The sequence below is a fragment of the Scomber scombrus genome, chromosome 1 (genome assembly GCF_963691925.1).
Source record: "Scomber scombrus chromosome 1, fScoSco1.1, whole genome shotgun sequence".
NCBI lineage: Eukaryota > Metazoa > Chordata > Actinopteri > Scombriformes > Scombridae > Scomber > Scomber scombrus.
The window spans coordinates 15032240-15054273 of record NC_084970.1 but is presented as its reverse complement, the minus strand read 5'-3'; the positions used below and the strand labels follow the sequence as shown (position 1 = coordinate 15054273).

Below are 22034 nucleotides of genomic sequence, written 5' to 3'. Positions count from 1 at the left end.
TTGGTGTCCTCAATTTCTTCATTAAACAGTTTCAGCAGGGGGCGCTACAGTGCAACAATAAAGAATCAGTAATCTGACTCATGCAGGAGAGAGGCGTTAATAAATATTATTTTACTTTTTACACTTTTAAAGGAATAAAAAACACAACAGACACACATGCAACTATTTTTCTTAAGCCAGAGGATGTTGTATATATTTTATATTTACAGGTATATAATTAACCTAACACAAAGTACAACATTAAGATAACAGTTTTCAGTGGCAGATGTGTGGACTCTTTATGCTTCATGGTTAAAACATTTGATGAATCAGATGATTTTCAAAGATTTTCAAAGTCAAAACTGTATTTGTGGACACACTGTCAGTCTTTCTTATTTACAAAGAAAACAAACCACCCACTGTAATATGTTTGAAATGATGAAGTCTGAAGATCAAATCATGCATTTCTTTCTGCTCTCGCTGAAGTGTGGGTTGTGCACACTCTGTCTATCACAGGCAGTACACACAGAGCATGCATAACAAAGAAAACAGGCATGCACAGAGAGGCACCCACACAAAGTCATAATCCCCTACCTCATTGTACACAGTGTAGCTTTTAAGTATAACGTTGCTGATCTCAACACAGTCTGCTACAGTGTCAAACTGCAGGGGGACAATAAAGTAAATATTTAGGGTTTGGACAGTTAAAATAAAAAAATGAGTCTTACTGTGAGACGATCAGGAAGGAGCACAGAGCCGGAATGATGTTTAGAGCATAACTCAGGACAAGGCCGCTGAGAGGGAGAGAGAGATGAACAAACAGAGAGAATGAGGGAGGGCAAGACAGAGTGAGACAAGAGTCAGACGAGACAGAGAGGAAAAGAAAAAGATTGAAAGAGAATGAAGAAGCAACATTTTTATGATATGGGGGAGAAAAATTAAATAGAAGAATTAAAGATAAAATATTTAAAAAAAAAAAAATAAACTATACAAGTAAACAAACCAATCAACTGGTGGATACTTTATTTGAGTATCTGTGTGGTGTATTTTATCTAACGCATGGTTTGAAGGACGAAGATTGATGATGTTTTTTGTTGTAACAAATTTATTTTAGATGAATTGCTGCCATTTCTGAAATGTTATAGACAAAAGAAAAAACCAGATCCAAAAGATTCTTCTCATATACCATTATACAATGGATGTGCTATATAGACACCAACTCCTCGTTTACAAAATATTAAACAAAGACATAAAAATGTGTAAGGGTAGGTTTCACTACAATAATAATAATAATGATGATAATAATAACAATAATAATAATAATCATCATCATAATAGAAATTATTGCTACAAGCTAATTGTTTGTTCAGCCCCCTCTGCTGGTACAAAGATTAACCCACAACAGCCTGTGAATGTAAAGAGGAGAATTTCTCAAATGTGTACAATCTGCAGAGAACAATCTTGATTCAATCATCTAATTTTTCCTCTGTTTTTCTTTTTCATTCTTTCTAACCCCAAACTACCTTTCTATCTCACTCCTCCCCTTTCAACCATCATGTCACTCTCTCTTTCTGTGCACTGCCTCTGATCCTCTCACCATGTACATCTCTCCTCCAGACTTCCTGGTCTTCTGAAGCATGACCAGCGGAGGGCGCTCTCTGGCTGACGGATTCTTCCTCAGAGCTCTAGAAGTGAGAAAAACAAAACATTGCCACGAGTTTGCTCTCAATCTATTTTATACCTTTAAACTTTGACATGCTGGATATTACATGACAGTACCTTTGTAGCACTAGACCCAGCAGTATGGCTAACAGAAACAGACCCAGCAGGGCTAACAGCAAAATGAACCACAGCTCAGAGTAAACAGGGGTTGCTGACATGCTGACACCGTGTTTACCACTGTCTTCTGGCTCAAGAAGATCTGCAGATAAATAATTTAATAGTTAATTCAAATTAATTAAACATGTTTTTTGCTGAGGATAATGCTGAGGAAAAACGTTTAAAATGAGAAAGAGAAAACAAAAGACATACAAGAAACAACAAACATACTTTCCCGAAACATCAGCATGTTCAGATTTGTCTGTGTGTGCGTTGTGTGTGTGTGTGTGTGTGTGTGTGTGTGTGTGTGTGTGTGTGTGTGTGTGTGTGTGTGTGTGTGTGTGTGTGTGTGTGTGTGTGTGTGTGTGTGTTACCTAGGCCTGTGGCAGGGCTGTATCTGATGGTGGGAGTACTGGCGCTGCCACTGTCTGTGGTACATGTCACCTGAAATGACAGAGCTGAGAAGACCAGAGGGAGACAGACAGAACAAGATATACAGAGTTAAGATGAAGTCAGAACATTGTAGATTTTACTCTTAATCAGGCTGTCTGCTCTCTATAAGATTGCCCATATACCTGAAATCAAGTCAGATTTGGAACATAAAGGGAAACAAAGAAGGCTTTTAGTAGGAGCACAGGGGAGAAGACAAACTACTCTTTATAGTCACAACCTTCTTGATGATTCTCCTGATGATACCTAAACTCCCTCCACTCTCAATTACAACTCATTCTGCTCCTCTACTCCTGTTTCTCTGATCTACTCTAAACAGCATCCAAGGCCTGACTCATGCTCTTTACCTACCCACCTGACAGCCACTGAAATATGTTCTTATATATTTTATAGTTTTTACAGTTTATACAATTAACATCAAAACATTTGTAGATTCTTAGATCCAGTGTTTCCTCAACAATTTTATTTTCCAGGTGTATAGGGCTAAGGTTATACTTATTTGATATGTTTGAGGGCTACCCAGTCTCAATCTCATAATTTCTGATGGTTTTATTCAACAGCACATTAAATAGGATTTTGTTTGGTTATATACTACAAAGGTGTGTATTTCTCTATTTAAACCTGCTGTTTATGTCAGTAGAGGAAGACATTGTGTACTTACTTATGTTAACACCTTGTATGAATCTGTAAGTAGATATGTCTGTGTGTGTGTGTGTGTGTGTGTGTGTGTGTGTGTGTGTGTGTGTGTGTGTGTGTGTGTGTATGTGTGTGTTTGTGTGTGTTCTCACTTTTCTGGGACGTGCGTGGAATATAGAGATAGCTGTAGAAGCCAGTATAGACTCTGAGCTGGCTCTCAGTCACACTGTACTCCTTCAGGTAGCCATTGAGAGAGAAGGACCCCGCCCAGTCCAGCCAGATGACTGTCAGGTTACTGTCCACTGAGAAAGGAGAGACATACTGGGGGGCTGGGAGAACAGAAAGGGGGGATTAGAGAAACATTGGATGTTGCCAACTTTATATGTGTCTGATAACTGGTTAGCTGAGAGGGTTGAGAGACTGGATGAATGTGTTACCTTCAGGGAGTGTGGTGACAGTAGTCCAGTTGGAGGCAGTGCTGCCCATGCTGTTAAAGCAGGCAGCTCTCAGTTCATAGGTGGAGTATGGTTGGAGACCTGCACAGTTATACAGTGAGACAACACACTAAGTGATTATGTCTTCAGTTTTTTATAATTTTTTTTTTTTTTTTTTTTTTACAAAGCCACAAGCCTTCTAGTCTCAGTTCTCCATGTGGACATGCAAGTTTTAGGACTTCCTGTGCTGTTTATTAATAATGAGTCACTCACCACTGAGAAAGTTTTCTGATTTTAATAATTTTTACTACTATTGTGGTTCCTCTTTCTTATTTTTCTTCACTTATATTTCAATGCAGATTTACTGTAGTGGGTGTTTTGGTACCCATGCTAATATAATTAATTAAATAATTAATCATATCATCTTAATGTAATGATGTATTCTACCTGTCATAACAACCCAGTTACCTGTCACATTGTAGTGCTGCCTCTTGCCAAAGAAACAGATTTCCATTGGTTCTTCAACACAAGGTAGGTTCACAGGCTGGGGGGGCTGCGGGCAAGGTGACCTGAGATGTAGCTCACAGCTGAATACCGGGAGAGGGAGAGTAAGTGAGTGAGATTATGGCACGTGTATGCATTCATTAATGACATCTGAGGGCAGATACTATTTCCTATTCTGAAATGTGCACTAATTGTTTTCTATTCACCTTTCAATGACTCCATTAGGTGCCAAAGGCTCATCCCACTCCAGCTGAACAGAGCGGGAGGTCAGTGTGACGGGGCGAGGACGGGGCTGATTGGCTGGGGGTGCAGCCAGGGTGAGGAGCTCGCTCAGTGGTCCCTGGCTACAGCACTGGCAAAAGTTAAAATGGAAACTTAATACTTATAGTATTTCCAAATACACAAGTTCAGTATCCTGGCATAAAACTATCTAAATCAATTGCAATTGAACACTGAGATCAGGGAGTTGTTTTGCACCCTCAGTGGTGGAACAAGAACCTTTACTTTGTATTTATTATAACTCCAGCAGTAGTAATTTGTTGTGTTGGAAAATATTTAGGTAAAAGTACAAGAGTATCTTTTTTAAAGAAATGCTACTCTGTGTTGCACTATATTTACCTTATAACAGGTGCAGGCCTCTACTCCTACCCAGTACTGGGTGTAAGGACGTAAACCATGGAGTGTCTGCTGCTGGGATGTACCCTCTGAGAGCTGCAGGAAAGGTACAGAGTGTAGGGTTAAGGTTAGGTTTGTTTCAGTTTTGAGTGGTCATATTATTAACAAATAAGTAGAGAGTGGGACAGGGGGGGAAAAAGAAAATACAGGAAAGAGAGGAAGAGGACGGGGTGAGAACGAGTGATTACAGAAAAGGAGAAGAGAAGATTAGAGAAGAGGACAGTGTAGAGAGGAAACCTAAAAAATCCATGCAAATGATTATAACACAGCATTATGTACTTTACCAGAGTGTGGTTATTGTGGTCCAGTGAGAACACCCGGTAAAGGCTAACAATGCCATTGGGTCGGGCAGGAGGATGGATTTCCATTACTGCTGAGGTTGCTGAAACACGCAGGAAATGAGGCGGGCCTACACCATCAGGTGGGGCGGGTCCTGTTCTCCCACTGGTCCACGGACTGGCACAACGACCAGCAGAGTTCACTGCCCACAGCTGTTGGTCAAAAGCACACCTTAGTCATTAATATTGTAAAATTTGACTCACATGTGTAACTTGCAGTAAATAGTAGAGAGTGAACACGGTGACCGTCAGTCAAACATGCAAAGCACATGTAACAGTGATTCACCAGAGGTTACGTGGTATTGACTTTACAAGCACAAACTTTTTTTTCTGCCTGTCATTTGATTTTTATCAACTCTTAATGAAAGCGTCTCCTAATTACCCAACATCCACCACACCAACTGAAGGATACAAGTCAATTCATTGGATCATCCATCAAAACTACCATCAGCAATGAGAGCAAAACCTTTTCACCATGCAACCCAACACTAACATATCTGCATGACAATTACTTTTCACCTTCATCAAGGAGTTATTCTCTCACACACACACACACGCACGCACGCACACACACACACACACACACACACACACACACACACACACACACACACACACACACACACACACACACACACACACACACACACACACACACACACACACACACACACACACACTAATCTTATTTGTGTGCTTGTGTTGGGTATAATTAGAGGGTGTACACAGCACAGGGTCAGGCAGGGTGGAGATTTGCATGTGTAAGTCATCTGTAGCCTGTCAGAAGTAGTGCAGAAGGCAGATGGATGAGTCTGAGCTTTAGTGTTGAAGAGTGTGTGTGTCTATGTGTGTGTGTCATGTTGTTTGTGGCTGCGACAGCGAGTTTTGTGCATGTATGCGTGTGCGTGCAAGTGTGTTAAGAGTTGAATTAACCTCAATAATAGTCAATTAGGCCGTGATCAATCAGACTGATTGATCTAAGTGACAGCACAGATGGACTGAGATGGGATAGGAGAAGGAAGAATGGAGGATGGAGAGACTGGGAGTGGGGAGGAGGAAGAGAAGGAGGAGGAAGGATGGACAAGACAAAAGAAAGGGAGAATCAGGAGAAGTATTGTGATTGTTGCTGTTTTGTAATTTAGCGTCTCTAAATGAATCTGCTTGTATAGAGGTGAATTAAGTTATGTAGATAAGATTATACGAGCTCAGATCTGGCAGTGAAAGACAATTTTGGTGTTTGTTTTGGAATGAAACTGTGCTGGCGTTTCCAGCTGCAAACGCAGTTAACCTGGCACAAACAGCATTATTGAGGCTTTAATTGCTGGGGGTGCACACACACACACACACACACACACCACCAACACCACAAAAAACCTTTTCATGTTTGACAAACATTGCCCACTGTAATATATACTTAAATACAAACATGTTTACTTGGTTACTGTACTTTAAATACAAAACAGTACTGCTATTCAAAATACAAAATAGTAAACATTTGTATACCAGTCTGAGAAACTTTGCTACAACAATTTTTGATCACAATAAATGTATCCAGTAATATAAGTGAATAAAACACTTACAAATATGTGATATAGAAATAAAATCATAGGTAACAGACTATGCACTACAAGTTACTGCAGTTGTTATGTAACTGTACAGATATCAGCATCTTCTGACATAACTGTAATCATTGCAGACAAACAGTAACCTCACAGTCTAATTGTAACTAAAAAATATGTCATATACCACTGAAAGCACATTTGGGGTACTGTATTGTAATATTTGGGATCTGTGTATGTGCGCCTTGTGACTGCACCCACAGATTCTCCTCAGAGACCTGGAGTCGTCTCCCAGCCCATGAAACTGTCTAGAGCTTTTAAAGGGGATGAGAGTAGCTGATGTAATCGGCCATTATTGTAGCCCACCCAGACTCAACCAGCTGACACTGCACTATTCCTGCTAATAAAGTATTCATAGTTTTACATTGTCTATTCCACCTTGCACACAAATTTTTGCCAAATATTATTTGTGTTGCCACTCAAAACTTTGGTGAATTTATCATGTGATTCACTAGCTTTAATCTAAATTTAGACTCATAGCAGCCCTCTGATGACAGTATACATTGGTGTACAGCGTGTTGGCTTGAAAAAAACGTACACACTACAAAGTGTTTTACCTGCATTAGACACATGTATTTATCTTACTGGCCAATACAATCTGCTGCTGGAAGACGGTGCACTGCACTATGGCAAAGGCTGACCCAGGGACCAACATGTTTTAGTGACAACTGGGACCTGAATTTTTATACTGTAGATGTTTATTACTTATCCTACTTCTAGAGAAATTAATGCTATGTATGTCTGTAACCGTTACTGTAAATAAAGTTCTTAGAAAATGACAAAAGAAAGTAAATGTCAAAAGAGTGCAAATGCCAAAGTACATGTGAATGTCAAGATGAAGTTTAGTGACCACACAGACTTCATATTTTATTAGACCTTCAGGCCGTTTTCTAGACTGTTGTACGGTGGATAAAGAAAGGGAAAAGGTGGGAGGGATGACAGGAAGAAGGATGAAGGAAAGGACAGGACCTCATGTCTAGAAGTAAGAAGGATGGAGGTGATGAGGGAAGAGGATACGAAAGGTAAAGGGCATGCTGTCACCCTGGTAAGGAATAGGTCAAAAAGAACCGTGCTATCAATGGCTGTGCAAGATGCAGCCATACTGTTTGTGTGACACTGGCTCTGGCTGCTTCTCATTAAACTATGCTCACAATATTGTCAATTATTTTGGTTTTATTTATTGTATCTATCAAAATGATGACTATACTATACTTTGCTTTAAACTTTTAACATCAACCTGTTGAGAGCCTGGTGAACGTTGGCAAAACCTGGCAAATTTATGTCATAATGACGTAATTACCATGTATTATTCTTGATTGTAACTGATTTTACTAATGTAAATACTATTGGTATAATGTGAATAGTCGTAGAGGAGGTGATTCAGACATTCAAAACTTCCATTTCTCACAGATGTGCCTTCATGTTATCAATCAGTTCTGTAATTAGATCACCAATGTCTTTCTTGTAGCTTTTATAGTTACATTGTCAACCTATGTTCAACAGACTTGCTGTTAGTATAATTACACTTAAAGCACCATATGAGGGAAACAAAGCCATTAGGAGGGACATGAGATGCCGACTTAAAAAAGGCTGCACAAAAAATGTAATGGCATCAGCTGAAAAAAGTTTCTCCTACATATGAAGTTACTGCACTGGAATTATGACTTCTTGCTTCAAAAACTTTTAATTTAATTTGCTGCTGCCATCAAACTAAATTATAACTTGCAATAAAATATTTCTACCCAGCAACAACCATGTTCTTCCCACGTTAGCAACAGAGATCACACTCAACGTGACGCAAAGCTTTGGGCTTGATTAAAAAGTTTGTGTCACATAGTCAGGATAGAGAAAAAGTTCAACGCTAACGCCAGCATCGATCACCTTGCCCTTGATCTAGTGCTAAAAGGTAGAACTAATTTCTGCGTCCTTATATCATCTACAGACTTTTTACTGCTTTCACTCCTCTCTTGTCCTCTCTTCTCCTATTGGGCCATGATTTGGCTTATTGGACGCAAAATAAAAATATACCCTGTTAGCTGCCATGGCAGCAAATGAGCCGCCATGGCAACAAACGACTTCAGGGAACTTCCAGACAGTATTCAAGCCTTTTTATTGGATGGTTGGACTGCGGATCCGATTAAAGCACTCTGATAGGCCAACAGAGCTACTTGGCGGGTGCATCTACTTGGGGTGAAGGGGCTAAGTTGTGTGAAAGTGGGCAGTAATTAAAACCAAGCATAAAGCTGTCAATAGTAGCTTATGACCCAGTGTAATTAGCCTAATATGATTTCTCTCTCTGCACTGTGGTGTGCTAAACTGAACTGACTTATCGTCCTTGTGTATGCCTGAAACATGGCGAGAGAAAGAATGAGAGGCAGTACACAGGCAGATTAACAGTGAAATAAAAATAGAGCCAGTTAGAAAGAGAGGCAGGTGGGTAGGTGACTGATACATCGATAGATCAGCAGTCTGACAGATGAGAAAATACAACTCAGTTCTTAAAAATTAAGAGCAATAGCAAGGAGAATAAAAATGTATACCATCACTTAATTCTCTCTCTCTGACACACAAAAGCGTTTACATGGACACACAAACACGAGGAGTACACACATACCACCACCTTGTCCACATACCCCAATCCCCCATTGGAGAATCCTCAGGGGACGTGTAGCGGTCACCATTAAAAGGTCTTTCCAATACAAGCTCTGTTACCAAGGGGGCTAACAGTTAATTCGATTGGCTGGCTGGTAATCAGGAAGTGGGGTGCTCTGAGGGCCCAGTGATTAATGGCTCTGTTGCCCGCTCGTCATCTCCCAAAGCTCCTCCCTCCCTCCCTCCTCCTGTCATAAATTAGGACCCTCGTAAATAAAGACGGCACCACAATCAAGCAAACTCAATCAATTACACAGGTTCTCTGGCCTCGGCTCGTACGACTGACAGGCAGGAATGCTAATGTTATTGTTGCTTCCAAAGGGCTAGCCTGTCAATTAGCGTATCAACACACAGCACAACAGCATGAATATGGACTGCACTATTTAACACCTGTCTGATTACTTTGTGTGTGTGTGTGTGTGTGTGTGTGTGTGTGTGTGTGTGTGTGTGTGTGTGTGTGTGTGTGTGTGTGTGTGTCTGTGTGTGTCTGTGTATGTTGGCATGTATGGATGACTCTCAGTTGAAGTGCATGTGTGTGTGTATGCGTGTGTGTGTGCGTGCGTATGCCTGGACTTTTGGAAAACATTTCATTTTGAAAACAGTCTACATCCTCTACTATGGCACACACATCAGATTTCATCTCAAAATGAGCGTCATAAATCACAATAAAACATTTAATTCTGGTTCCACGTCCAATGCAGAGGACAAAAAAGTAAGCTTGCTGTTCTGGTAAACAGTTTTTTGTTATGATATTGCTGCATATGGAGAACACATTTGCACCTTTTCTGTTTACTGTTCTTCTATCATTTCTTGTATCCCAGTTCTACAGTTTTAGGATTACTGTAATTCTTATTTCTTCCCAAAACATTACCTTGGTGATATTACATTTGCTCTTTTAGGACAAATAATGTCTAACAGAAGCAATACTTTTTCAAAACATGAGACTTAAAGCTCTGTTGCACCCCAACAAAGATTTTTATCCATTCTTATATAAATAAAAAAGACAGCTGAGAAAATCAAAGCTGGATCAAAAGTATTGGTTTGCATTTTCCTTATGATAGATTTGGATAAATATAATTTAAAATTTATTAGGAATAGTGAGTTACTAGTTGCTGTAATGCTGCTTTTCTAAACAGACACACGTGTTAAAATGCACAGTGTATTATACCTGGTACTGATATACAGTATATGGCAGGAGTCCTTCATCTTTGCAAGAAGTGGAGACATTCCTGCAGATAGGTGTTGCTGCCTCACTTTTGTCAGTATCAGTGTTGTGGTCCAGTCTGCGGTACAGCTCATAATACAGGATTTTACCATTTGGCTGAGCTGGAGGGGACCAGGTGAGCAGGAAGGTGGTCTGTAGGCTGGTGTGGGTGTCAAGTTGAAAGTCTAACAGTGGTACGCTCTGTCCAGCAGGGGGAGCCTCCAGAGTGAGTACAGATGACCAGTCGCTGGAGGAGCAGCCCAGCGCTGTGCAAGCCTCCACTCTTACCTCATACCTGCTCACCAACAGAAGCACACATTTCTAAATGCAGTAATCAGTCATGTTTGTATAATGTTTACATGGTTAAAATACTCAAAACATGTCTGACATCAATAGACAGTGAGATCTGAGCTCAGTTTTCACTACAAGTTGTAGTCTGGAGAATATCTGTTGACATTTAACCAGATCCTGTGCAAACCATGCAGAAATGTTTAGATAATATACAAATATTATCAACACACACACACACACACACACACACACACACACACACACACACACACACACACACACACACACATACACACACACACACACACACACACACACACACACACACACACACACACACACACACACACACACACACACACACACACACACAGAGAGCTGTACATACACACCCTCACATTCATGCACACACATTTAGTCTTCGGTCTACCCTACTGTCATTGTCTGAAAGAGAGTGATATATTACCCTGCTTAAAAGCTGGCTCCCTTTACTGTTTTTCTAGTTTCCCTTTTCTCTGTTTCTTGCTTTGAACTGCCAGTCTTGATGTTGTCCTTTTGACAGCCTGTTTATTTTTCACCAAATCAAGATATTTGCATTTTGACAAGTGCATTAGTATCCTAATTTATTACACAGGCGTCATAAATATAGACTTTGACTTATTCCATAAATGCCTCCATGTCTCCTGACAAAGAGTTGTTGTGACATTTTAGAGGACAAACTGCATGCTGATACGATTTTACACTACTTTTTGTAAGTTCCCTTTCAGTCTAATCCTTTTTAAAGATATGTAAAATGTTATTACCCATTTTGGAAGACTGCACTGATTGATTGTCATTATTAACTGAGAAGGGTGTAAAGTGAGCCTTGCTCTAGTATTAACTGACCTGTGGTATGACAGTCCCAGGGTTGTGCTGGTTTGTCAAGCTTCTACCACAATGTTTTCACTTACCAAGAGATGGCACTCTGTTCCCATCTCAACTTGCATTCTTATCTTGTATTCCTCCCCATATTTCCCTTCATTACAAAATTGACCACAAAGGAAAAAAGGGAACTGTGTTGTTAAGCTTTTCTCTTAAATTACAAAATCTATATATGTACCTGCCTTTTACCTATATACAAATAAAAAACATTTTCACCATAATACCATCAAAAGTTTATTGTGGTGGAGATCTGCTTTGACTGACCTGCTGTAAGGAGCCAGTCCCTGTACAGTGGTGTGTCGCTCAGAGAAGGTCCTGTCCTCTGGAGTATATACAGTGGTGGTCATTCTGAGCCGGTCTGGATCTCGCTGATACACAGTGTAACTAACAATGTCTCCATTAGGACGGGCTGGGGTACTCCACTCCACCTTCACCTGTAAAGGTTAAGAACACCCAGCATTGAAGACTTTTACAGGCAGTAGATCATTTTTCAAACATCTCAATTTTAGTTATATCACGATTCAGCTGTTACTTATACAGAATAATGCATAAAGGGGTGACCTGGCTGGGTCCCAGAGGCGACAAAGTGGGGAGACCGACACCAGAAGGAGCTGATGGGTGAGTTTTTGCTGTGGCTGCTGTGCTGCTCACTGTCCCCCTGCTGTTGTTGGCGCTTACAAAGTAGCTGTATTCCACACTTGGCAAAAGTGTAAAGTCGTGGTAATGAGTCTCTGCACCGACATAGATCACTTCACCATCTCTGCGAAGTTCATACCCTGTGATGATGCCATTAGGATGCTCTGGTGGTCCCCAGCTAACCTCCACTGACTCTGGGCCAGTGACCTTCAGAGGAAAAGTCAAAGTTCATATCAAATACTGATTATTTTACTGCTGCAAATATTGTATGTTACTCTGATTAATGGCAGTTGAAGATATTTTGCAAACTTGTATAGGAGGTGAAGTTAAAATGAGCCTTTTGGATGAGTGGCAAACTGGCTTTAGCACTGACGAGCAAGTCTAGTTTCCCTCGATTCATTCTGTATGGATATCTGCAGATCCACATATTGCACACTGAGTAACTAAGGTTTGATTCAAAGTCAAACATAGGCACACAAACCTTCAGAGTCGGGGCAGATAGGTCAGTCGGAGGAGCCTCCTCAGTTACAGTGGACATTGTTGCACTGGAAGTGCACCCGCCATTGGTACAAGCTAGCAGGACCAGCTGATGTGAAGTGTGAGGCTGCAGGTCTGACAGCTCTGTATTGAGGTTTGTCCCACGATAAACCTCTTGGCTATTCAGTTTCAGCACATATTCTGTCACCTCTCCGTTCTGTGTCACTGGCTTACTCCAAGAAATGTTTATACTGTTGGATGTGATAGTGCCTACTGTGGGAGCCCCCACTGTTGCAGGGGGAGCCTCTAAGGTTGTAATGTTTGTATAAGGGCTGGTGATACATCCCTCAGATGTACATGCTATGATGGCGTAGCTGTAGAAAAGAAAAGAAGAGAATGAAAGTTTATTAAGGCAATTTTGAGTTCTCCATAGGAAGCATTCAGGTTAGTTCATCTGATACCCGAAACAGTATGTCTGACAGCAAACAATACCTATATGTTGAAAAAGGCAGGAGATCTTCATCGGTGTAGCTGACAACAGTAGGATCAAAACTGAAGGAGAAACTGACATTGTTTCTCTGAATCCTGTAAGACTGAAGTACCCCGTTGGGCTCCAGAGGAGGAGTCCAGGACACCAACACTTCACTAGGTCGGCCTTGGAAGTGACTCACGGTTGGAGATGCTAGGCCCCGAGGGGGGGCCTGTTTGGTTGTTATGGTCACCCAGGGGCTGCCGGTGTGGCCAGCGGGGTTGTGAGTACGGATACTGAACTCGTACTGTGACCAGGGACGCAGACCAGTCACTGAGTAGGAGAAAGTGTCATTTTGTCGTGGAGATGTTTCTCGGAACAGCACCTGTTGGAGACAGTGATGGACTGTTGAGAGTGATCTTGTAAAGAACACATTTGTGACACAATTTTCACTTGATAATTCCTACTAAGATTAAAACCAAGATTTTTTTAAGATTTTGTTGGCATAGACGCCTTTATTTAGCAGTAGACAGACAGGAAACATGGGAGAGAGGGGGGGTGTGACATGCAGCAAAGGACCTCCGATCGGGATTCGAACCGGGGTCAGCTGCGTATATGGCATGCAAGATTTTTGATGACAAGAGCAGAAAGAAGCCATGATGTACGTCAGCCTTTTGGACAAATAGGCAAGACGATCGTTATCTTAGGAATGGCTGCTTGTATCTTGACAGTATCTTTAGTTTCACATACTTTTTCTCTTTCAGTATCCTCTTCATTACTTTTTCCCCTCCCCACCTCCTCCAGACTTCTTCCAAGTAAGAAATACTCTCCGATTGGCCCGTTTGGTTGGGTGGGAGGTCCCCAGGTAAGTGACACATGGTCTGAACCAATGAGGACTGGTCTGGGAGGGGGCTGTGAAGCAGGTGGAGCTGCAGCAGTGGTGACATGCTGAGGAGGGGTGCGTGTGCACCCTGCTGAGGTACAGGCTTCAAGAGTCAAAGTATAAGTGGTCCATGGCTCCAAACGACGAAACAGGAAGTTGCGTGATAGCCCACTGAACTCCAGGTTCCCTTCACTGTACAAGTTATACATCTGGAAAGGAGGAAAAAGTATGGGGTAATGTGTGTATGCTTGAATTTACTGAGGTAAAGTGCAGGCCCATTGCTGTGTAAGTAGTTTAATACAGAATGCATGTTAAGTATGTGGATGGATGAACAAATTAATTGCTTAATTCAATTACATGGGAGAACTGATTTTTTTAATAGCGTGTGAGTGTACTTATGAGTGTACTTGGGCTTTAAAGAGTGTGTCTATGTATACTGTTGGTAACTGCTCTTTCTTCTTTTCTTCAACTATGCAAGACTCATTTTATCTGAGAAGCACCCTGACTTGTTTCACCTGCTCAGTGCTCTACGTGCACTTAGGTATGCGTTCTGTGTTTTTGTTGTGTATTGTATGTACCGTGATGACTCCATTTGGAACATTTGGCTGATCCCAGCTCAGTAGTAACGACCTCCCCTGCTCTCTCTGCTCAACTGTAAAGTTAGCCAGTCCAGCAGGAGAAGCCTCCAGGGTCTTAGTGCCTGTCCATGGACTGGACACACTGCCTGTAGAGTTACAAAACATCTAGACTCAATGAAGTGATTCAGTGGTTTGTGCAGACAGTAATTATCCATCATATTTTATATGAGGTACTGATAATAATCAACCCACCTGCTTCATTGACAGCTTCCACTCGTAGCGAATACTCCCTGTAAGGCTCAAGACCATAGACTGTTGCTTCTAGGACTGAACCCTGAAATAAAGAGAGTCCAGTGAATGATATACAGAGAGATGGAATAAGTACAAGTGCAGAGAAGTGAGAAAAGGAAAGGGAAAAAGTGCAAGAAAGTAGGACAGAGATGAGAAGGAGATGGTTGTGGGAAGGATGATATAGAGAAGAGAAAAGAGGGGAAATGACTGGGCAGGAGTTAAAAGAAAAAGAAAGATGGTGGAAAGGGACACAGGGAAGAGGGTAGTACAGTATACCACAACAAGAGAAGGGAGCGACACGAAATTAGTTACACGCACAAACCATTGATGAATAAAAAAACTGTACGTTACTCATTAAAATGGGGAATGAAAAGCTATACTGAAACAATGGCAAGCTAAGATGACATGACATGGGATTTGTGATATCAACATTTCAACATACTGGCTCTGCCACAGCGAAGTAAGTAGACACCAGAGAAGTGGCAGAGACAGAGACAGACCCAATTCCCTTATGGGTGAATTCAAAGCTTGCAGATTGAGTGTTTATGTCACACATGCACTCTTTCATATCACAATCACACACACACATATACAAACACACAGAGACGCAGGCACAGTGAGTCTGCCAGTAGCTTTAGGCAGTGGGACCCAGCCCAGCACCCTGGCAGACACAGGGACAGCGTGTATGTGTGTGATACAGTGGGAACACCATTTACTAATTGATAAGAGACACACTGTTGTTTCAAAAGGCTCTGGCATGCGATGACATGGTAGTTAGGGAGTAGCAGGCTCCAGGATGTAGCATTGCCTGTTTGTTTGTTTGTTTATGACTGTGAGCTTTAAAGCAACAAAAACTATGCACCAAAACTATGGAATTCCCTACCGAAGGATTTGAGAAATGCAAGCTCTGTGAAAATGTTTTAAACGTCAATGGAAAATGTATTTATTCAACATTACTTTTAACTGTCACTCTTTCTTTGTTTTATTTGTATTTTTTTACACATTTTATTGTATTTATACTGTCCTTTGTATTGTTTCTATCTTTAATGTATTCCGTTGTTCTTAGCATAGCCATTGTTGCTATTTGCTGCCTCCTTTGTTTCTTATTAATTTGCTTGGTTTTAATGCTCAGTATTTGCAGTATTTGTTTTAATTTGCCCATTTTTATGTTTTTTCGCTTCTTTTTTCACTTTATAGTAAAGCACTTTGAGCTACATGCACTGCGTGGAAGGTGTTATATAAATAAAGTTGTATTATTATTATTATTTAAAGCAATGTGTGTGTGTGTGTGTGTGTGTGTGTGTGTGTGTGTGTGTGTGTGTGTGTGTGTGTGTGTGTGTGTGTGTGTGTGTGTGTGTGTGTGTGTGTTTGTGTGTGTGAGCACATTTGTGTCAATGTACAACAAATGAGGATATATTTTTTCATGTGTTGAGTCTGCATTTTTTTAATTTTTTTAACTGTCTGTTCAGGTCTGTATGCACTCACATAAGCAAGCATATGTAAAGAGATTAACTGGTAACCCACTTCAATGCAGCGGCAAGAGGATCAAAAAGGCTACAATTCAAACTGAATCAAATGAAAACCCTGACAAATCACCGTAGCGTGGCACCAAGGATGAACTGTCTGAACAACAACCAGAATGCATGTATTCACAGTTTTCATGTCTGGGAGCCAACGTGTTTTTCATCCACAGTAAAATAGGATTAATAAGCCCCTAGACACCTAGACACAAGCTAAATCCTCCTGCAAATCACAGCACTTCTCAGTGGAGAGAGGGAGGGGGGGACGTGAAAAAGAGGGACACGGGGTGGAGAAAGATAGAGAAAAAGGGATGAAGGGAGGGAGGAATAAAGACCAAAAGAAAGAAGGGATTGGAATGAAATTAAGTATAAATTATTATTTATTAAGATAAAGAACAGAGAAAAGAGGTATACAAAATGTAAAAGGTAAGTAAGTAAATAACTGATGAAGGAAATAAAAAAGGAGAGACACAAAGAAGAAGAAAAACAGTAAGACGTAGAAAGATTAAGTGAATGGGTAAAAAGAGAAAGTGAAAGTGGGAGAGAAAAAAAAGATAGATGTTACAAAAGGGAGAGACAGATTAAGTGAGCGAGAATGAGAGATCTCTCTACCTTAAAAGCCAGTGAAATATGTGAGGCATGTGGCCTATAAAGCGGTTAACATATGCACATTGTCAATAGCAGCATCTGGCGCTGGCAGCTTTTATAGGAGCATGGAGACTCTGCTACACGCCTCTAGATGGCAATACATTCAAACACTTTATCACTGAAACACACCACATTAACAGCCTCCTCGCTACATCGCACACACACACACACACACACACACACACACACACACACACACACACACACACACACACACACACACACACACACACACACACACACACACACACACACACACGCACGCACACATACGCACGCATGCACGCACACACACAAATACTCAACAATCAAGCAATATGAAATTCACCACATCAGCCTGCTAACTGCACATACACAGAGGCTCGCAGACATGCAGTAATCAAACGGTGTAACACTGAAACACACTACTATTACATTACATTAACAGCTCCCTCAATAACTATTTCTCTCTCATACATACACATGTGCACATTCTCAAGCACACACAAAACAAACACTTTCAGAAATTAACAGTATCCTATATTTTACTGTGCAGCTGTCGCCAAGTACTTGCTCATGGGAGGAATATTGGGTCTCTGTAAATTAAAGAGTACGGTCTAGACCTAGTCTATGTGAAGAATGCCCTGAGATAACTTCTGTTGTGATTTGGCGCTATAGAAATAAAATTGACTTGACTATAACACACTGATTAAGGATTGCAAAGGTGAACACTTACACACAAAACAACCAGAACAATGGTGACAAAAATGACATTTTAATACCCAATTATCCCAAATGTGAAGGTAAACAAAGTAAAGTAAAGAAAACACTTAAGACCACACAGTTGAAACTGTATTTCACAACCTATTTGTAATTTCAAGGGGGTTTCTGTCATGTATTCGCCAATACATGCATACATATAGCATCTGACGTCGATTAAACAGTCAGTTATTAAATAGTTGTTTTTTATTTTGAATAGATATCAATTTGGACGTTTCTCAACAGCTATGGCAGCAAAAAACTGAATGTGATATACAGTATTTTTCTGTGAAGCCTCTTATAAAAAATGGCCGACCTATGAAGACCACATGAACAGCTACAATGTAATATATGAAAGGAAAAGGTTACAGTCAACCTAAAATCAAAGTGCATGAGCATATGCATATGTGTGAGAATGATCAAAGTCGGTAGTTAATCATGCCAAATGCAAAAGAACAGAGAGAGAGCACGAAGTCAAGAGGGGAAGGGGGGGGGGGGGGGGGGGACAAGAGAGATTTGCACAGATATGGAGGAGAGAAAGTGTAAACAAGACAGTGAGAGTAAAGCAGACAATGATAGGGAATGAAGAGAAGAGACAAGAAGAGGTCTTGCTAATTTATACATTAAAGAGTCCTCAGATCTTAGATGGTTCAACACAAGTTAGCATCGAGGGCAAGGAAGCAATCTATTCAATCTTTTATTTCCTCAATCTGTCTTCTCTTTGGTGTGTGAGCTGAGCTACAGCAGGGGGCCTCTGGACAGTGTGTGTTTTCCGCCTGTGGTGCCTATCTGAGAGGGTCAGTGTGTATATGAGTCTCTTGAACCTTGCACACGGTATCCCTATAAATGTGTGTATGTGTATGTATTTGCGTGTATCCCAACCACACCAACATCTGCATGCATCTTGTTTTGTACTCATTTGTCCCCAGAAGTGTGTGTGAGTGTGTGCACATCTGTGTGTGTGATATTCAGGTGGAGAGGCATGGTGCGGCCGGGGGGACAGTATGTGATACTAATTAAGAATAACCATGTGTATTTGTCAAAAGAATTATGCTGATTATCTCACAAAGGCCCCAGCACTGGGCCCCGCAGAGAGACAGAGAGACGGACCAACATTAGCATATGGCTACACAAACGCACTCTTTCTCTGTCTTTGTGTCTCTCACACTCACACTCACACTCACACATGCACACACACACACACACACACACACACACACACACACACACACACACACACACACACACACACACACACACACACACACACACACACACACATACAGGTAAGTAAAGCGACTGCCTAAGAACATACATGAAAGAGCCATGTCTAATGATAGGTGAATGGGGTCCAACTGGTCTGCCTCAGGGATGTTTCTCTCCACAGGCCTCCTCAGCCCTCTCTGCTCAGTCATATTAAGTCCTGGAGAGATAATAAAGCACCGTGCTGTTTCACCTTTTCTTACAGTATGTGTCTTGGTTATTTGGGTGTGGTAAAACATGCTCTGATCACGTGTGATTCAGTTCAATTCAGCTGACTTCAATTCAGCTCAATTCAATTCAATTCAATTCAGCTCAGTTCAATTCAATTCAACCCAACCCTGTAGTCCAGTCTATTAGTACAAGCTGTGCCCTGACCAGCGCTGTGAGAGCAGTAATTGTTTTCGGAGGTTTCTGAGGTGAGCCAGAGCACCACACGCTGCTCTCTCATGCCCCATGCCAAGCTCGCAAGCCAAGTTTGTGTGTGTGTGTGTGTGTGTGTGTGTGTGTGTGTGTATGTATTCTATGTGTGCATGCCTAATTCAATGCTGCTGGAACAATTGCCCTGTGTCTGTTTGTAAATGCCCTGCATGGGTGTCCCTGCTAGTCAGTGTGCGTTAGACAAAACCTGACACATACAGACGTCCGTGCGACACACACACACACACACACACACACACACACACACACACACACACACACACACACACACACACACACACACACACACACACACACACACACACACACACACACACACACACACACACACACACACACAGAGAGAGTGCCATTAGGCATGTGTTTTGTCTGTGGCCAGCACAGAAGTAGAGAGGGACTGCAGGGGTCTGGAACAGGCATGCCCACTTCACACCGACAGCCATGATTGGCTTTGGCGGCTCCAGACCCCAGGAACAGCATATTTGGTGTGTACATATGCATCTGTGTGTGTGTGCATAGGTATGAGTGTTTGTGTGTGTGATATGTAGCCAAAGACCAAACAACAAATTCTGGTAACAGAGGGATGGCATGCTTAAAATCCACAAAGATATCTCCAGAAATGAAATTAGCAAGCAAATGTCTGTAAAAAAAAAAAAAAAAAAAAAAGGCAGGGCATTCCAATATGAAAAAATTCATAAAATGTATTATATATCAGGTCTGCGAGTTGTAATTACTTACTAGTTGGTTAAATTTTTTTTATCAAAAGTCGAGGGGGAGGAAAGATTATTTTCCCCTTGAATTCACTATGAAGGGCTGAACTGATATTATATTATGAAAATCCTCAATCTCTATTTTGGCATCGTCCGGTCAAATTAAAACTGGTGTGGAGTTTGGGCTTTTCTTTTTTTCAACGTTTTCATGTAACTGTTTTGAGGATAACCAAAATAATATACTGTGCTGTATGAGCCATAATCAAAGGTATACAGCCCCTTTCTTTGAAGTTATTCAACTGTATTGAGAGTTGTTCCTCCAAAAAGGAGACAAATAATTTCTTTTATGGCATCCCTGTCATCTTTAATACCTTTGCCACCAGTCAATCAGCTTAAAATACAAACACAAAGACTCGTTCATGTCCAGGCTGCTAGACTGCATCAGACAAGGCTGGCAGGAATGCCTCCTGCAAACCGACTATGGTCAGAAGTATAGCCCACTTCCAAAACAAACACTTGACAAGGATTCAGTTTCAAGTTTACACACACACACACACACACACACACACACACACACACACACACACACACACACACACACACACACACACACACACACACACACACACACACACACAATCTCTCTCCTTCTCTTAAACACACTCACACACATACAGAGCATTCCTTTAAAGTGATGACCATTGTGTCGTGGTTGCAGCACTAAACACCCATTAAGACAAGTGGAGAGCACTACACTAGATGGTGTGGCCTTTTTGTCGACAGACACACAATAACACACAACCTGTCATTACTGAGAGAAAGAGAGGGGGAGCAAAAGGAACTAGGAGAATAAAAACTCTCGAAAAAAAAAATCACTTGAACAAGTGACAGGGAGCTAGAAGAGGAGGGGATAGATGGTAAGACTGAATAATGTAAAAACTGTAATTTGAGGCAGAGGAAGAGAAAACCCAGATGGAAATGTAGAGATGGAGGGAGGAATGAGAAAGCTACAGAAGGAGGAGTTGTGAAAAAGATGAGGAGACAGAGACAAAGATTGCAGTGAGGAGAGGAGGGAGTGTTGCAGCCTGATTATTTGGCTGTTTATGCAGAATGCTGAGAGCCCTCCAATCAGAGTTGGAAACCTCTAACTAAGGGGTCTGATAGGCCGAGGGCCTAATGAACTCTGCATCTCAGTCTCCTTATCCTCTCCTCTAATCCTTCCTTCCTCTCTTCCCCTGTCTCCTCCTCCCATCGCAACCTCCTCATCCCACTCTCCTCACCCTTTGTGCGCTCAGCTATGCATTTTCTACCTCTCTCCTCCACTCCTTTGTCTCCCTCATTTGTTAAAGGGTGTCACTGAGAGCAAGGGCGAAGCCTCGTCATTCCTATTCCTCTGACCACCCTCTATCCCTGCACCCTCTTCTCTGGCTAAGCAATGTAAAGAGGATAACTGAAGAGAAAGTCAGAGAGGGTTAAAATCAACAAGTGAGAGAGTAAAGCTTCAAGGAAGTCACTGCGTCTGGCCAAGAAACAGTCCCGATAAAACTACAATGTGAAATTTTTACACTAAGGTACAGTTTTTGTACAGATTAAACAAAAATATATGACATGTTAATCAGTGAGCTACAGAAGTGATAGCCGTGTGTTTTGTTTCTTTTCAAGAGTCAGACTAGTTGTTTCAAGCTAACTGGCTGTAGTTTCTTATCTCCATACAGATTGACAATGGTTTCAATCTTTTCATATAACTCTCAGCAAGAAAGTGAATATGCATATTTACCAAAATGTTGAATTGCACCTTTTCTTTAAGTGATGTAGTCTGGCATGTGTAGAATTGTTCAAACATTGACCTGCACTTGGCAGGA

At 41.3% G+C, this 22034-nt stretch overlaps 1 protein-coding gene across 1 annotated transcript in view; it reads right to left on the bottom strand.

Moving 5' to 3' along the window:
* The window catches only part of ush2a (Usher syndrome 2A (autosomal recessive, mild)), a 231796-nt gene that overhangs the window by 1815 nt on the left and 207947 nt on the right, over nucleotides 1-22034 (bottom strand). Inside the window, 18 exon segments of the mRNA XM_062427527.1 lie at nucleotides 574-642; nucleotides 1577-1664; nucleotides 1759-1900; nucleotides 2172-2255; nucleotides 3036-3212; nucleotides 3321-3419; nucleotides 3786-3904; nucleotides 4028-4173; nucleotides 4440-4532; nucleotides 4781-4987; nucleotides 10274-10604; nucleotides 11786-11955; nucleotides 12083-12364; nucleotides 12639-13008; nucleotides 13127-13488; nucleotides 13854-14195; nucleotides 14565-14710; nucleotides 14817-14898. Coding sequence (XP_062283511.1) covers nucleotides 574-642; nucleotides 1577-1664; nucleotides 1759-1900; nucleotides 2172-2255; nucleotides 3036-3212; nucleotides 3321-3419; nucleotides 3786-3904; nucleotides 4028-4173; nucleotides 4440-4532; nucleotides 4781-4987; nucleotides 10274-10604; nucleotides 11786-11955; nucleotides 12083-12364; nucleotides 12639-13008; nucleotides 13127-13488; nucleotides 13854-14195; nucleotides 14565-14710; nucleotides 14817-14898 — 3309 coding nt within the window.